Source organism: Eubalaena glacialis, chromosome 14, assembly GCF_028564815.1.
Source record: "Eubalaena glacialis isolate mEubGla1 chromosome 14, mEubGla1.1.hap2.+ XY, whole genome shotgun sequence".
Classification (NCBI taxonomy): Eukaryota; Metazoa; Chordata; class Mammalia; order Artiodactyla; family Balaenidae; genus Eubalaena; species Eubalaena glacialis.
The window spans coordinates 73,798,860-73,816,337 of record NC_083729.1 but is presented as its reverse complement, the minus strand read 5'-3'; the positions used below and the strand labels follow the sequence as shown (position 1 = coordinate 73,816,337).

General features: G+C 36.5%; 1 protein-coding gene across 1 annotated transcript in view; it reads right to left on the bottom strand.

The window, feature by feature from the left end:
- LOC133074642 (catenin alpha-2-like) overlaps window positions 1–17,478 on the bottom strand; it is a 783,943-nt gene that overhangs the window by 518,678 nt on the left and 247,787 nt on the right. The window contains exon 3 of the mRNA XM_061168567.1: window positions 8,343–8,538. Within this exon, the coding sequence (XP_061024550.1) occupies window positions 8,343–8,538 (196 nt within the window). The remainder of the gene's footprint in view (window positions 1–8,342; window positions 8,539–17,478) is intronic.

Below are 17,478 nucleotides of genomic sequence, written 5' to 3'. Positions count from 1 at the left end.
TCTGTCTACACCCTGGCCTGGCACATCTTATTGGCTGGGCCATGTCTTAATTGTTTTGATTTGTCTTGCCCAGACAGAGAGTGGGCTGTTGACTGAACACTGAAAACCCAAGCAACTGCTCCAAGGCTTAAGAGGGTGTGGAAATATAATAATGAAATAGCACAGAACCAACTGCTGTGTTACACCATTAAATTAATCTGCTTATTGCGCAAACATGAAGGACAATGCCTATCTTTCAAATGACAGCTTTTGGATCTACTTCAAATCTAAGAAGATTCACAAAGACAATATGTGAGCATTCCATTGCTAGCAGATATTGTTACACACCAGATAAACAAATTAAATTTAAAAAATTCTTAGATATTTAAGCCTGTTATAAATTGGCCTTTTAAACTGCATCCAAGGAAGGAGTAACAGTCAGTTGTATTCAATAAAGAAAATCCCTTGAAACATGTGAGAGATTCACACAGATGCCAGTAACAGACAAAAAATATAAAAGCATCTACAGCAGTGTTCAAATATCAGATATCCATGGTCCATTAAAACATCTCCTCTTTTATTCAAAATAATTGAGATCATTTCATCCAATCTGCTTTCGTTCTGATGTTTTCTATAAAACCCATTGTTGGGTACACCTCTCTTCTCTACTAGCTTTTTATTTTTATTATTTTTTAAATTAATTATTTATTTATTTACTTATTTATATTTGTCTGCCTTGGGTCTTCGTGGCTGCACGCGGGTTTTCTCTAGTTGTAGTGAGCAGGGGCTACTCTTCATTGAGGTGCGCGGGCTTCTCATTGTGGTGGCTTCTCTTGTTGCAGAGCACGGGCTCTAGGCGCACGGGCTTCAGTAGTTGTGGCACGTGGGCTCAGTGTGGCACATGGGCTTAGTTGCTCCGTGGCATGTGGGATCTTCCCGGACCAGGGCTTGACCCCGTGTCCCCTGCATTGGCAGGGGGATTCTTAACCACTGCGCCACCAGGGAAATCCCCTACTAGCCTTTTAGATAAAGAAGTCTGCATCACCTCATGCAACCAACCTGCATTTTGTCCCTTTGTATCCACAATTCGTCTCACCAGTGGCTCCCTCTCTTGATACAGGCTCTGATACTTCTGATTTGGGCTGAACAAAATAAGCAATTGAGCAAGCAAACAATCATACTCTTTGCTTGTCTGAAAATCTTCAAGATCATGCATTAAGTACTCACATGTGCCAGGCACTCTGCCAGTCTCCAGAGGTACACAAAATAATAACACGTGGTCCTTCACTTGAGTTTCAGACTATCTTCAGGGGCAAAAAGAAATATGTGCAGTATATAGCTTAATGATGACCAAAGAAGGGGATGGGTAGCTTTCCTGCCTACATCCTTTACTTCACCATCTACTCTGTTCTTTCAGCATCTTTTTATTTAGCAATTGTCCTTGCAGCTTCCTGAAAATGTACTTTAAATAGAATTAATGATATCTTTCTAGAAAAATCTAAGGAGTTTTCTTATTAATTATCCTCCATGATCTCAGAAGAGTTTGACATGATTGTAACAACATTTGAGAGTCTGGATTGATCACTGTCTTTTTTGCAAAGTATTCTATTCTCTTGGGTTTCAGGATTCTGTACTATCTTTGTTCTCTGGTCACATTTCAAGGCATGCCTTCCCTCTCTGATTCATTTCTACCCCATTTTCAACCTTAATTCAGATTTTCTTCCAAAACTAAACCTCTTCTCTTCTCTATCTATTGGTAAGTACTCAAAGAAAGCTCTGATTCTGAAAGCTTCATTTATCAACTCCAAAAACTTTCAAATTTCTGTTTCCCCAAAGTTCCATTTCCATAGCATTAACCATCTGCTAGGCAGTTCCACTCATCCATCAATGTTTAAAATCAAATTGGTCCTCCCTTCCCACCCCTGTCACCCCTGAAGATGTCCTGATTAAGTTGTCTAAGGCCAAAAGCATAGAATAAATATTGACCTTTGTCTCTTCCCTTCAACAAGTGGCAAATCTTTTATTCTATTTTGCAATGTCTATAACATTTAGTTTCTTATTTCTATTACCATGGCCATCACCCAAATCCCAGACCCTCAAAGTATTTTTCATTTTTTTTGTTGTTTTCTTTGCAATATTACAATAATACCTAAGCAATCGGAGTCCAGTCTTCCTCTGATTTAGTCAACTTTTCATTAAGTTGCCAAATGAATCTCTCTATAACATCACTTAAATGGGTAAAAATCAAACTTCTAACTTCCTTCCTTCCTGTCTCTCTTTCATCATGTTGTCTACATGTCACCTAGTTCCTGAACTTCCTAATCTGGTCCCTTTCCATCATCTTACACATAGTTCTAACTATGCCTGAATATGAAAATTCTCATCAAATCAGGGCTTCTATATCCATCCCCCAATTTTCAATGCCATTCTTATATCTTTGCCTTTTAAAATCAGATTGCTTAAATCTGGAATGTTTACCCCACTAGCCCTCACAAATTTTTAATCAATCCTCAGGTTAAACATCACTTCCTTCTTGCTAATTCCAACTACATGGCTTTCTTTTACAACAACGTTAAATATTTCACTGTTCTACAGATTTAGTTCTACTATATACTTATATTATAGTTACACTATATACTCAACACATATTCCCTGAATGCCTACAGAATGTCAGGCATGGTAAAACATCATTTGGCATAGAATTATATCTATCCATAACATCTTAATATAGAATATCAGGCTGTCCCTGCTATATAAGTCTCCCCTATCTAACTCTATGTAAGCTACACGCTCATAAATCTCATAAAATGACTGATTGCTATCAGCTCACTAAAGTGAACCAGTAGCTAACATAGATTGATGAGTCATCCAAGTGGAGCTGATGAATGAGAAGCAAATTAGTCTATTTCTTTTCAAATTGGCTGCACAAAGGAATCACCTGGGAAGCTTTAAAAACCTCAATGCCTGGGTTGCACCCCAGAGTGCCTGACTTAAATGATAAGGCTTGAGGCCTAGATGTCAAGAATTTCCAAGCTCCCCAGGTGATTCTAACATTTGCTAAAATTTGAGAGCCCCCAGATTAGCCCATAGTTTAGAAACTAGAGTCTTCAATCCAGGGAGAGCTTGGTGGTAAACATTAAAAATGTTTTGGCATTCTTTGTCCCAAAGCTGGCCAGAGCTTCAATATGAAGACCTGATTGAAATAACTCCCTCTGCAATCCCCAGTAGCAGCTTTTCTATGTACAGTTCACAGGCTGCACAACTATCCAATCATAGTTTGCTGGGACCACTTACAACTACCACTAATTCTAAGCCACACTGAGCTATTCATCAATCCTCCTCAGGAGACTGCTAGACACTGATTCAGCTCTCCAGGATCCTGGGTCTAAGACTGATCATTAATAGGAAGGAAAGCTATTTTCTTAAGGAGTACAGATTGATTTCATAAATTATAATGAATAAATTTACTCTGACATTTATATAAAATTTAATTTCTCAAAAATCCTTGTGACTTCATTATGTAAAACAACCCAATGAAGCAAACACAACAATTATTGTCTGTTTTTGAAAAATGGAGACACTGAGGCTGAAAGTGGTTAAGTGATTTAGCTTAAGTCATATAGTCAGTGGCCAAAGTAACACTGGAAGTCAGATATATTAATCAAACATCCAATGCTCTGCTAACTTCACATGTAAACCTCTTTGAATATCACCTACCATGTGCTAGAGCATCATGCCAGGTCCTTTAAGAGCAGAAAGAAATACACACACATCATTGGTCCTATCCTAATGAAGTTTAAACTTAAATTAGGAAGACAATATACGTATATGTAGTACTTTACTTATGATAAAACAGACACACACACACACCCTTGACCAACCATCTTTACCCAAGTCTAAAATATCCCATCTTTATCCAAATCAAAAATATCAGTGTTCTAAGCTTTGAATACGATTTCTCTTCTTTATATATATTTAGGTAATTTATTTTTGTTACTTGTTTTTAATAGAAATGCTGTCATAAGCCTGCTCAAATACCTTTTTTTGCAGTTTATAACTTAGAGTACAGTAAAATCTTCTACTGAAATATTCTAGGGTAAAGATATTGTCATCACTCATACTGAGCACTTTAAAAAACCTGACATGCAGCCTAGGATTCAAGATATATTTTTTTAAATGATAAAGAAATTCAAACAACACTAAGTTTAACCCTATGAGATACAGTAATGACATAGTTAAATAGATAATTTCATATATAATCTTGCCAGATTACAGTGATTAGAATCATGAATGTTGTGAAACTTCAAAAGAACAATAAATGGTTCTATATTAAAAATCTGAAAATGGAGATGTACAATAGTAAAGCTTCAGGCATTTACTCAGGCTGAAAATGTTTTTTAAAAGTGGCAATCCTGAGACTTCCCTGGTGGCGCAGTGGTTAAGAATCCACCTGCCAATGCAGGGGACATGGGTTTGAGCCCTGGGCCAGGAAGATCCCACACGCTGTAGAGCAACTAAGCCCCTGCGCTCTAAAGCCTGCGGAGCCACAACTACTGAAGCCCGCACGACTAGAGCCCGTGCTCTGCAACAAGAGAAGCCACCGCAGTGAGAAGCCCATGCACTGCAACGAAGAGTAGCCCTCGCTCACCGCAACTAGAGGAAGTCTGCGCACAGCAACCAAGACCCAACACAGCCAAAAATAAATAAATAAATAAATTAAAATTTAAAGTGGCAATACTTTTGGCTATTTGATTTAAAAAAGCAAAAACAACTCAATAGTAAAAGATATCTAATAGATTTAATTCCGAAAGTATACATCATTTAATAAGTAAGCATGTGTGGATGTTAGAGCCACTTTAAAGGAGGAAACTGTTTCTAAATGTCAGTGTTTTCATAATTTCTGAATATCATCTTATGTATTAGAAAGTAGATTTCTATGATGGAAGGAAAGATACTATGTTTCAAAGTTTCAGTGACTAAATACACACCTGCCCTAGTCCTCACTTACTCTCCCAAGTTCCTTTCTCCCCATCTCTCTCTGAAAGTCAACTCAGCCTCTCACTTACAAATAAAATCTGGGTAATGGGCAAATAGAAAATTTGGGCAAAGCCAGACAGGCTACAGAGATTACACAACAAATAACCGAGTTGGGGCAGAAAGCAGAAAAGAGAGCCTGTGGGTACAGAACTAGAAGGAGGGTGTGAGGACCTTGTTCTCAGGGAGAAGAAGCACAGACGTCTGAAGTGTATTTGAGACTGAGAGGTATTTGAAGATGAGAGAAACACAAAAGAGAATTTCAAAGGCTTTTGCCAATAAAATTTGTTATTTTGCAAATATAACAACGTTTCCTTGAATTTGACCCTGTTCAGAAAAGGACATGTGGCAGTTAGGCTTTAAACAGGCAACACATAAGCATCATTTCTTATGCATAATTTTTCTGTAACAAGAAATGGGTAATATAATGAAAATTTAAAATATCCTCTAGAATAACAACCATGATAAGCTGTCCTAAATTAACATCTTTATAATTTCTCACTCTAATATTCCTAGGACAGTCTGGCCAAGAACTATGTTGGTTATTATATTATGTCCACAAAACACCATTTCATACAAGCTTTGAGAAATCTAAAATATAATTTCTACAGAAGGTGTGAAAAGTAACTTCTTAGGAAAAAATAAGGGAGAGCTAAGAGGTTGCTGAGGAAACTAAATGGGAAAATGTAACTTGTCTGATAACAGATAAATCTTTGAGAAAATGGCCTAGAGACCGGTTAATAAAAACCCTTAGTACTAGGGAGAGATTCACTATATTGATGGTGGTGATGGTTTCATGGTACACACACCTGTTAAAACTTATCAAATTGTACATTTTAATGTGTGAAATTTATTATCTATCAGTCAACCAAAAAAAGGAAAAAAAAAAACTATCCAGGCTACAGATGCATGAACACGTGTCCATCTGCAATTCAGAAGCAGTACCAGTTTTCAATAGCACTTGGAAACTTGGAAGCTATCATGTTGCTAAAATGCATACACAAATATACTCCATCCACATTAGATGAAATATGTAAAATTTAACACTTCAAATTAAAATAACAATTTACATGAGTGTAATGTAAATAAAATTAACTTTTAGGGGGAAGAAGATGGCAGTATGAAGAAGGGTTGTTATTTCCAGGGGCCAAATATCCATCTGCGAATTCAAAAAGTGGTTGGTTTGCAATAAGAAAGGGGATAGAACACTCATTCATCTATTCCTTCTTTCATTCAACAAATATTTATTGAAGTCTGATGAGTGCTAAGCATTGCAAATCAATGACCGCAAAAGAGACAGAGTGTGTTCTCTACCTTCATTAATTTCTAGTGTGGCAGAGAAGAAAGTTATCAATCAAGTCACCTCACAAAAATTAAATTATCCTGTGGAAAGTGACAAGGAAAAATCCATGAAAAAGTATGACGGGAGAGTCAGGGAAGGTTTCCCTGGGAAAGTGTTCTTTGAGCTGGGATATGCAGAATGAGTCATCCTTAACTGTGAGAGACGAGACAGCATGTATAAAGGCCCTGGGACAGGTAAAACATGGTGCTTCTGAATAACTAAAACAGAAATTGGTGAATTTAAGAGATATTTAGGAGTTAAAATCTATGGGTCTTGTAATAGACTGTATTTGGAAGGAGACGGAAGTAGCAAGAATGATACCAAGATTTCTGCAATTGGATACGTATGTGTGGCATTCATTAGATAGAAAACGGAGGACACAGGCCAGGCTGGGGGTAGATGTCTGTTCTAATTTCATGGTGTCTTAGAATTTTCAACTAAAGCCGCTGAACAAGACTACATCAAAATTAAAAACTTCTGTGTATCAAAGGACACAATCAACAGAGTGAAAAAGTAGCCTACAGAATGGGAGAAGACATTTGCAAAACAATATCTGATAAGGGGTCAATACCTAGAACTCTTAACTACAACAACAACAATAATAAAATAAATAACCTGAGTGAAGAATAGGCAAAAGGCTTAAATAAACATTTCTCCAAGGAAGATATAAATATGGCCAACAAGCATATGAAACGATGCTCAATATAACTAATCATTAGAGAAATGCAAATCAAAACCACAGTATCACCTCACACCCATTATGATGACTACTAAAAAAAAAAAAAGAAAATAACAAGCATTGTCAAGGATGTGGAGAAACTGGAACCCTTGTGCACTGTTAGTGTAAGTGTAAAATGGTACAGCTGCTATGGAAAAACAGTCTGGAGGTTTCTCAAAGAATTAAAAATAGAACTACCATATGATCCAGCAATACCACCTCTGGGTGTAAATCCAAAAGAACTGAAAGCAGGGTAATGAAGAGATTATTTATATACCCATGTTCATGGATTATTCACAATAGCCAAAAGGTGAAAGGGACACAAATGTCCATCAATGGATGAATGGATAAAGAAAATACCATATAAATATATGATAGAATATTATCTAGCCCTAAAAAGGAAGGACATTTTGACACATACTACAACATGGATAAACCTGGAGGACATTATGCTAAGTGAAATAGGCCAGTCACAAAAAGACAAACGCTATATGATTCCACTTATATAAGGCATCTAGAGTAGTAAAACTCATAGAAAAAGAAAGTCAAATAATGGTTGCCAGGAGCTAGAGGGAAGGCGAAATTGGGGGTTGTTTAACAGGTATAGAATTTCAGTTTTACAAGAGTTCTGCAGATGGGCTACTCAACCATGTGAATATACTTTACATGACTGAACTCTACACTTAAAATGATTAAGATGATATATTTTATGTTATATGTATTTCACCACAATTAAAATTTTTTAAATATGATGAATAAATATTGATAGTACTATAGCTATTTTGCTAGCTATATAATTGATCAATCGGTAGCTAGCTAACCAGAGAGAGAGATTTTTGAGGAAAGCTGTGAACTGAAAATACAAATTTGGACATCATACAAAGAAACAATAATTTTATTACACTACATTCTTCTCTTCCCTTCATCTTTAAAATCTTGAATTTTCAATGACTCTATAAATGTACAGTCTTCTCATCCTCTCCTCCCTAAAGCCTGAGTTTGACACAAGAGTCTGGTTTCATCTCCAGGAGAAAACAAGTTGAAGATTTTCAAGCAACAGCAGACATGGAGTGTTTCCAGCTATGCTATACTGCTACAACAAAAAAAATCTCTACCTGTCTATACACCTAATTCCAGCAAAATTAAAAATGAGAAGTGTAGACAGAAAAAAAATAAGACTACTCTTTTGAGTAGTCTTATTTTTCTAGAGAAAAATCCACTGTTTACACATCAATATACATCCCTCTAGAATAATATTATTCTGCCTACCTTGTTTGCGTACATCCTCAACAGCAGCAACCAGTTCTTCTTTGAGATCTTGACTCTCCTTAGCGATCTGTTCACCCTTTTCCAGAAAGTTCTGAGTGGCTTGCTCTACAGATGCAGCCAGTACATGGGCTTTCTTTGACCTCCCTTTCTTTTTACCAGATGGGCCTTTGTTGCTTGTGTTGACAAGGGTCGTCACCTTAAATACAAAAGAACAACTGTAAAATTACTCTGCATAACTGTCTAGGAATAGCATATTATCATCTCATAATTTTAAAATATCCTTTGCTTATTAAGTCATGAATACACATTACATAGCCTTATCTTAAGGAAAATGTGGAATTATATGGTTTAGCATATAAATTAACAGCAATTTATTTCCTGTAGAAGAAAAAAGCATGTGAATAAGGAAGAAAAGCAGACTTGCCAGTAGCTCAAAGTTTCCAATCCACTGGAGGGGGTGCTTTCACAGGTTGACAAATTTAGCGCTGGTTGGAATACCCAGCTTCAGGGAGGAAATAAAGTAAAATAAAATGTAGAATTGCCTTTGAGCTTTGAAGCAGAAGAACCAATAACTGAGCCCAAAAGTCAGAGGTGCATGAGTAGTTAATAAATGGTGGACCATCAATATGCATTATTTATGTGTCACTTACCAAGGACTTTTGAAGAGCCTTACTATTTCTGATTTCATCTTATAAAAACAAAATGGTAAATTGATCCAAAGAGACCGAATGATTCAGTCTCAACATTTGGTTAACCTGCTAAAATTTCCAGAATTGAAATTAGATTTGCATTATCACTCCTTTTCTAAGTATCATAATTTGGATACAATATCTCACCTGCCAAACTTCTTTTAGCACTCTTGTCTAGAGCTATTTAATCTGCTAACAAAGCTTTTAATACTTTTAAACAGCTTATCTCCTGTAGACTTCTGAACCTTTATTTTCTGCCAGTGAGAAGTCTGGGAGGGAAATGAATGCAACTGTTCCATATTCTATTCAGCTAGTCATCTACACCTCTGCATTTTTTTTTATCAGCTTCATAAGAATGTGGGTGCTGTGGTTTATTTGCACTGACGTGTGTCCTGGTTAGTAAACTAAAGCCTTTATTGGAGGTTATCAAGAAAGCTCGTCCACAGAAAAGTTCTAAATGCTATAGTCTCTACAATTTACTCCAAATCTGAGAGCAAGCAGTTATTAGGCAAAGTCACAATTAATGTCCAGTCAGTTTACAGGGCAAGAGATAACATCAGAAGGAAAGTATTGAATAAATGTGAACCAAGATGATGAATATAGCAGAACCATTACTTCAGAAGTGGTTAATACAGCGTTGGGAGCTGTCATATTCAGCTTTCTTTTGATTGTTAATAATTAGACACAGTGAGTTAAAGAAGGACTCTCTAAGGACATTTAAGTACAAACACTAGACAAAAAAAAGAAAGATAAAGTCATTAAGAATAAGACTGTCAGAAAACGCTAGTTAGCTGTAAAATACGTATGCAGTCAGTAACACCTTGCAGTCTTTTCAGTTCCACCCACAGAGGCAACCATCAGAAGAAAGACAGCCTGTCTCCAAAGTTACTTTTTGGAGGTACAAGAATGTTCTCCTTAATGACGGTTTACTCTAGCACATTAACACAGCTCTCTTCCAGGAACCCCAACTCTCCAAAGAGCCGCTACCTGGAAACGAGCTCTTATGCTCCCTAAGCAAACACAGCAAACATCTCAAAAATATTTTATTCGTATTTATTTTTAGTTTTTAATCAAATGTATTTGCCATATAACATTGTATAAGGTTAAGGTGTACAACATGTTAATTTGATACATGTATATAGTGTGTTGATACATGTATATAGTGTGTTTATACATGTATATGTTGTAATATGATTGCCATTGTAGTGATACTTGGCACCTCTATCTCTTTACATAATTACAGTACAATATGGTTGTCTATATTCATTACACTGTGCATAATTTCTCTATTTAGGCTAGGCTCTTTATCAGAGGAAAATAGTCCTATTCTCACTGATATCTGATTTGTTCTCATTTTATATATAATTTTGAGAAGTTTTGTGATCTAATTTTTCAGTCTTCTCAAATTAGAAAAAATGGATGGAGTTGGGCGCCATTAATGTTAGGCATATTGGCAGTTTTGGGGAGTGGAAGCTGACAGTGAATCTATTAATACCAAAAGAGCTAAATGACTATATTCTGGTTCACCTTCTGCAAAGGCAAACAGATTTCAATTTTTGTGTTATCTCATGGTGCATTGCTGTATAAAGCACAGTTTAGGTAATGCTCATAATAACAAGTCAGTATGAAGTGTCAGTATGTGGGAAAAAATAAACATAGAACATTACCAGGAAGTTCCTTAGAAAAATGTGATTACTTTCAAATGAAGCAAATCAATTCAGTCCTCTTTTAGTAAGTGCTCTCATTTATTCACATGTGGAAGAACGTAAAGGGATACAAGATAGCAGAATAGAAGGAAAATTATGAGGCTCGATAAATGCTCATGTCTTAATCAGTCTAGAATAAAGAAATAATTGTTAACTCTCCCTATTGCTATTCAGTGCTTTGTTGAAGGACAAAGTCAACAAATTAGATAAGAAAAAAGAAAGAAGAGATATAAACATTAGAAAGTAGACACATTAAATTGTCATTACTTATAGAGAATATGAATGTATTGAGAAACTACAAAAGAATTAAAAGACAAACAATTAGAACTATTAGTGGTTAAATACTAGATAAGCAATAACAACCTAATAGAACAGCATTACCAATGAAAAATCTAGTTTAAAATATCCTATTCACATAGCCATAAATTGATATTCTCAGAGATAACCATAACACAAAATATAGAATGTTGTATGAAGAAAATTATAATTGTAATGAAGAACATGGAAGATGATTTAAATAACAGAGAGACACACCAATGAGCTCTGGAGACTACAGACCTCTGTGTCTAAGTCTGATATCCAGGCTGGGACTAGGTCTTGGATAGATGGGGCTTACAGACTTTTGAAGGTCTAGTGCAGCTTGGTGGCAACCTTTTAAGAGACGGTTGTTCTATAGAAATTCCTGGTTGAATGGTACACCTTCTCTTACCCCAACCAGGCACTCTCTCTAATCCCCACATCAACTTTCACCCTCTCTAATCCCCACATCAACTTTCACCCAAGGCAAGAGTCATTCAAGATCCACACAATCCCATTACCTCTCTAACAATTTGTGAGCACATCTTTTGTGCAGAAGAAAAAAAGTAGAAAGCATAAAGTTCCAGCAACAGAGACTAGGAGTAATAGCATGAACATTGACGTGTAAAAATGGGCATGATGTTTTCTAGGTAGTAAGGAGACCGTTCTCACTTGAGAGGGCGGCTGTATATGAATGATATAGGAAACAAGATTAGATAGATGCGGTGGAGTAAAACTTTTAAAGGCTCTGAAAGCCAAGCTAAGGAGTTTAGCTTTTATTAGCCACTGCCAACATTTTTTTAAAATGAGAAGCATATGTGTTAAAGTGTCCGTGTTCTCTTTCCATTCATTTCTCAGCCCACTGAAATTCTGCTTTTATCCTCACACCTCCTGTAGCAGAGTCCTCTTAAACTGATCTCTCACTAAAGTAATTAATAAGTTGCCAAAATCAAATTACTTTTATCTTATCATACTACTCTATCACATTTAGTGCTATTGACTCACCTCTTCTTTCTCCTGGATATATCTCCGGGCTAATTCTTTTAGCAATAATCTTTTCCTTCCCCAAACTCCTGTAGCTTTTAGGAGGGTCATCAAGCTTACTTGTCTCTGTACCCACCTTTATCTTCCTCCCTCCTACACCAGGAAAGACTTGCTGCTACCACCATCCTTTTTTTTGAATTTATTTTATTAAAGTATAGTTGATTTACAATGTTGTGTTAATTTTTGCTGTACAGCAAAGAGATTCAGTTATTCATATGCATACATTCTTTTTCATATTCTTTTCCATTATGGTTTATCACAGGATATTGAATCTAGTTCCCTGTGCTATACAGTAGGACCCTGCTGTTTATCCATTCTCTATATATACTAGTTTGCATCTGCTAAGCCCAAACTCCCAATCCTTCCTTCCCCCACTCCCTTGGCAACCACAAGTCTGTTCTCTATATCTGTGAATCTGTTTCTGTTTGGTAGATTAGTTCATTTGTGTCGTATTTTAGATTCCACTTACAAATGATATCATATGGTATTTGTCTTTCTCTTTCTGCCTTATTTCACTTAATATGATAATCTTTAGGTCTATCCATGTTGCTGCAAATGGCATTATTTCATTCTTTTTTAATAGCTGAGTAATATTCCACTGTACATGCATACCACATCTTCTTTATCGATTCATCTGTCAATGGACATTTAGGTTGCTTCCATGTCTTCACTATTGTAAATAGTGCTGTTATGAACATAGGGGTCCATGCATCTTTTTGAATTATCGTTTTGTACTACCACCCTTTTAAACGGATCTTCTGATCACATCATTCAGATTCATTGGCTATGCCAACTTCTCTCTAAACCCTCAACATGGCCTCTCTTTGTAGGCAACTCAACCTTAGCTTAGCAGGATACTTGATTTTCTCTAGTCCTATCTCAAATATTTCCTCAATGTCTCTGCCTCTCATCAAAGAAGAGAAGAAATCCTGCAGCTCATAGATGAGAGTATAAGTGGTCAATGGTTCTAGAACCTTGACATAATGATGGTCCCAATGGACCCTGGTCAATAAAAAAACCTCAGCAATAGCCAGAGGATGGGAAATATAGTTTTCAGATATGTTGACTGTGTGATTTGAGCATGAAACTATGAGACCCAGGCTGGTATAGACTACTCATCATCTAATGTCCTAAGAGTAGACCCTCCATTCTTACACAATGGCAAGTAATGCAGTAGCCAACACCATTTCATTCCTTTCTTTTTTTTGCAATGTGTTTTATTGTAAGACAACTTATCTGACCATGTCTCTTCAACTTGATCAGTTCTCTGCTTCCAGGATGTACAAACTCAATAGACATGGAAGACTTCTTCCAAAACAATAAGCAATAGTGAGGGCACCAAGGCACTTTGTCTTGGCAACTCTGTCACATCTGCCCATAACCAACAACAGTGTAGTTTGTCTAAGCCTTATCCATAGGGCATTCGATTGAAAGTGAGCTCTGGAGATATCATTGTCACCCAGGGCTGGTTAGAAATACAGACTCTCAGGCGCCACTCCAGACCTACTAAAAGAGAATATGTATTTTAACAAGATCCCAAAGTAATTCATATGCACACTAAAATCTGAGAAGCACTGAATTCTAGGACAATGATTTTCAGACTTTATCATACCTTAGAATCACCTAGATGCTTGTTAGACGGCAAATTCCTAGATCTTACAGTGCTTCTGCTCGTGTAGGTCTCAGCTAGTGTATTTCACATGCATCGCATGAAATTAGGATATGTATGGTTCATAGACTTTACTTTCAGAAACAGCAGTCTAGCTGAAGCAAAAGAAAGTGAGAGAGATAAAGCAATGACTTCTAGAGGTAAACACTTCCTCTTATTTTAGGTGCCATGACATATCAGGAGTCCACAAAAACAACTTGTTGATGAATTGATTGAAAGGCAATTTCCTCTGTTAGGCAATCACAAGGAACTTGGAAAAGTAAGAGTAAACAGATGTGAATGCTATGAATCAAGCCATTATTTGAGCTCTCCAGAAAACCAAAAAAAGAGAACCAAGAGCTGAAAATAAAAAATGATAACTTAGGCACCATTTTGCTAGATTCATGCACTCTGTAGATGTGAGTAGTAAGCCTGTATGAATTCTACTGTTGCACTGCTCTAAAGTATTTCGTTTGTCATAATTGCTCAGCAAACATAACAGAGAGCTTTGATTACTGTTATAGCTTAAAAAAAGCAAGAGCATTGTGAGGTGCATATTTGAAAACAAAATTATCAAAAACAAGTTATTTATTCCAGGAGCAACTGAAGATAAATGAAAAAATCCTTAAAGAGGAAAACTCTTTAAGGGAGTTAAAATGCTCAAATGGTAGTATATTTGATAACATGAAGCCTCTAGGAGAAATCTTGTCAGGTTTTGAGCAGTGCCAAGTCAGAAAAACAACTGCCAAGTAATGAGTCAAAATGAGGTCTTCCTTGAATCACTCCTTGATTACCTAATCTATTCATTTTGCAATTATACAGTAGGCACAAATATGGCTTGTACTTTTCCTTATAAAATATATGAAATGATATATGCTCACCTTGTGGTACAGTCCATTATAAGTTATATCCTAGCACAGAATCTCCAGGATATATAAGGTGTATGTATATTGTGCATTTTGGAGAGAAAAGGAGACCAGCACAGTGACACTAGTGCTCGAGCAAAAGGAGGTGATAATACAGACTTATGGTAGTCTCACTAATAACTAAAGTAAGACTTCCATGTTATAGAAACTATTGCAATACAATTTTGTATTGAATTGATCTTGTCTTCCCAAACACTACTCCACATCCTGTTTTAGACAAAAAGAAGTAAATTACAAGAACCGCAGTTACTGATGCCTCCACAACTTCAAAAGTCAGAATTAGAAACGATGATCTTTTTTTTTTTTAAACATCTTTATTGAAGTATAATTGCTTTACAATGGTGTGTTAGTTTCTGCTTTATAACAAAGTGAATCAATTATACATACACATATGTTCCCATATCTCTTCCCTCTTGCATCTCCCTCCCTCCCACCCTCCCTATCCCACCCCTCTAGGTGGTCACAAAGCACCAAGCTGATCTCCCTGTGCTATGCGGCTGCTTCCCACTAGCTATCTATTTTACATTTGGTAGTGTATATATGTCCATGACACTCTCTCACCCTGTCACATCTCACCCCTCCCCCTCCCCATATCCTCAAGTCCATTCTCTAGTAGGTCTGTGTCTTTATTCCCGTCTTGCCACTAGGTTCTTCATGACTTTTTTTTTAAAAATTTTTTCCTTAGATTCCATATATATGTGTTAGCATACTGTATTTCTTTTTCTCTTTCTGAATTACTTCACTCTGTATGACAGACTCGAACTCCATCCACCTCATTACAAATACCTCCATTTCATTTCTTGTTATGGCTGAGTAATATTCCATTGTATATATGTGCCACATCTTCTTTATCCATTCATCTGATGATGGACACCTAGGTTGCTTCCATGTCCTGGCTATTGTAAACAGAGCTGCAATGAATATTTTGGTACATGACTCTTTCTGAATTATGGTTTTCTCAGGGTATATGCCCAGTAGTGGGATTGCTGGGTCGTATGGTAGTTCTATTTTTAGTGTTTTAAGGAACCTCCATACTGTTCTCCATAGTGGCTGTATCAACTTACGTTCCCACCAACAGTGTAAGAGTGTTCCCTTTTCTCCACACCCTCTCCAGCATTTATTGTTTCTAGATTTTTTGATGATGGCCATTCTGACCGGTGTGAGATGATACCTCATTGTAGTTTTGATTTGCATTTCTCTAATGATTAATGATGTTGAGCATTCTTTCATGTGTCTGTTGGCAATCTGTATATCTTCTTTGGAGAAATGTCTATTTAGGTCTTCTGCCCATTTTTGGATTGGGTTGTTTGTTTTTTTGTTATTCAGCTGCATGAGCTGCTTGTAAATCTTGGAGATTAATCCTTTGTCAGTTGCTTCATTTGCAAATATTTTCTCCCATTCTGAGGGTTGTCTTTTCGTCTTGTTTATGGTTTCCTTTGCTGTGCAAAAGCTTTTAAGTTTCATTAGGTCCCATTTGTTTATTTGTGTTTTTATTTCCATTTCTCTAGGAGCTGAGTCAAAAAGGATCTTGCTGTGATTTATGTCATAGAGTGTTCTGCCTATGTTTTCCTCTAAGAGTTTGATAGTGTCTGGCCTTACACTTAGGTCTTTAATCCATTTTGAGTTTATTTTTGTGTATGGAGTCAGGGAGTGTTCTAATTTCATACTTTTACATGTATCTGTCCAATTTTCCCAGCAGCACTTATTGAAGAGGCTGTCTTTTCTCCACTGTATATGCTTGCCTCCTTTATCAAAGATAAGGTGACCATATGTGCGTGGGCTTATCTCTGGGCTTTCTATCCTGTTCCATTGATCTATATTTCTGTTTCTGTGCCAGTACTAAACTGTCTTGATTACTGTAGCTTTGTAATATACTCTGAAGTCAGGGAGCCTGATTCCTCCAGCTCCATTTTTCGTTCTCAAGATTGCTTTGGCTATTCGGGGTCTTTTGTGTTTCCATACAAATTGTGAAATTTTTTGTTCTAGTTCTGTGAAAATGCCAGTGGTAGTTTGATAGGGATTGCATTGAATCTGTAGATTGCTTTGGGTAGCAGAGTCATTTTCACAATGTTGATTCTTCCAATCCAAGAACATGGTATATCTCTCCATCTATTTGTATCATCTTTAATTTCTTTCATCAGTGTCCTATAATTTTCTGCATACAGGTCTTTTGTCTCCTTAGGTAGGTGTATTCCTAGATATTTTATTCTTTTTGTTGCAATGGTAAACGGGAGTGTTTTCTTAATTTCATTTTCAGATTTTTCATCACTAGTATATAGGAATGCAAGAGATTTCTGTGCATTAATTTTGTATCCTGCTACTTTACCAAATTCATTGATTAGCTCTAGTAGTTTTCTGGTAGCATCTTTAGGATTCTCTATGTATAGTATCCTGTCATCTGCAAACAGTGACAGCTTTACTTCTTCTTTTCTGATTTGGATTCCTTTTATTTCTTTTTCTTCTCTTATTGCTATGGCTAACACTTCCAAAACTATGTTGAATAATAGTGGTGAGAGTGGGCAATCTTGTCTTGTTCCTGATCTTAGTGGAAATGGTTTCAGTTTTTCACCATTGAGGACAATGTTGGCTGTGGGTTTGTCATATATGGCCTTTATTATGTTGAGGAAAGTTCCCTCTATGCCTACTTTCTGCAGGGCTTTTATCATAAATGGGTGTTGAATTTTGTCAAAAGCTTTCTCTGCATCTATTGAGATGATCATATGGTTTTTCTCCTTCAATTTGTTAATATGATGTATCACGTTGATTGATTTATGTATATTGAAGAATCCTTGCATTCCTGGAATAAACCCCACTTGATCATGGTGT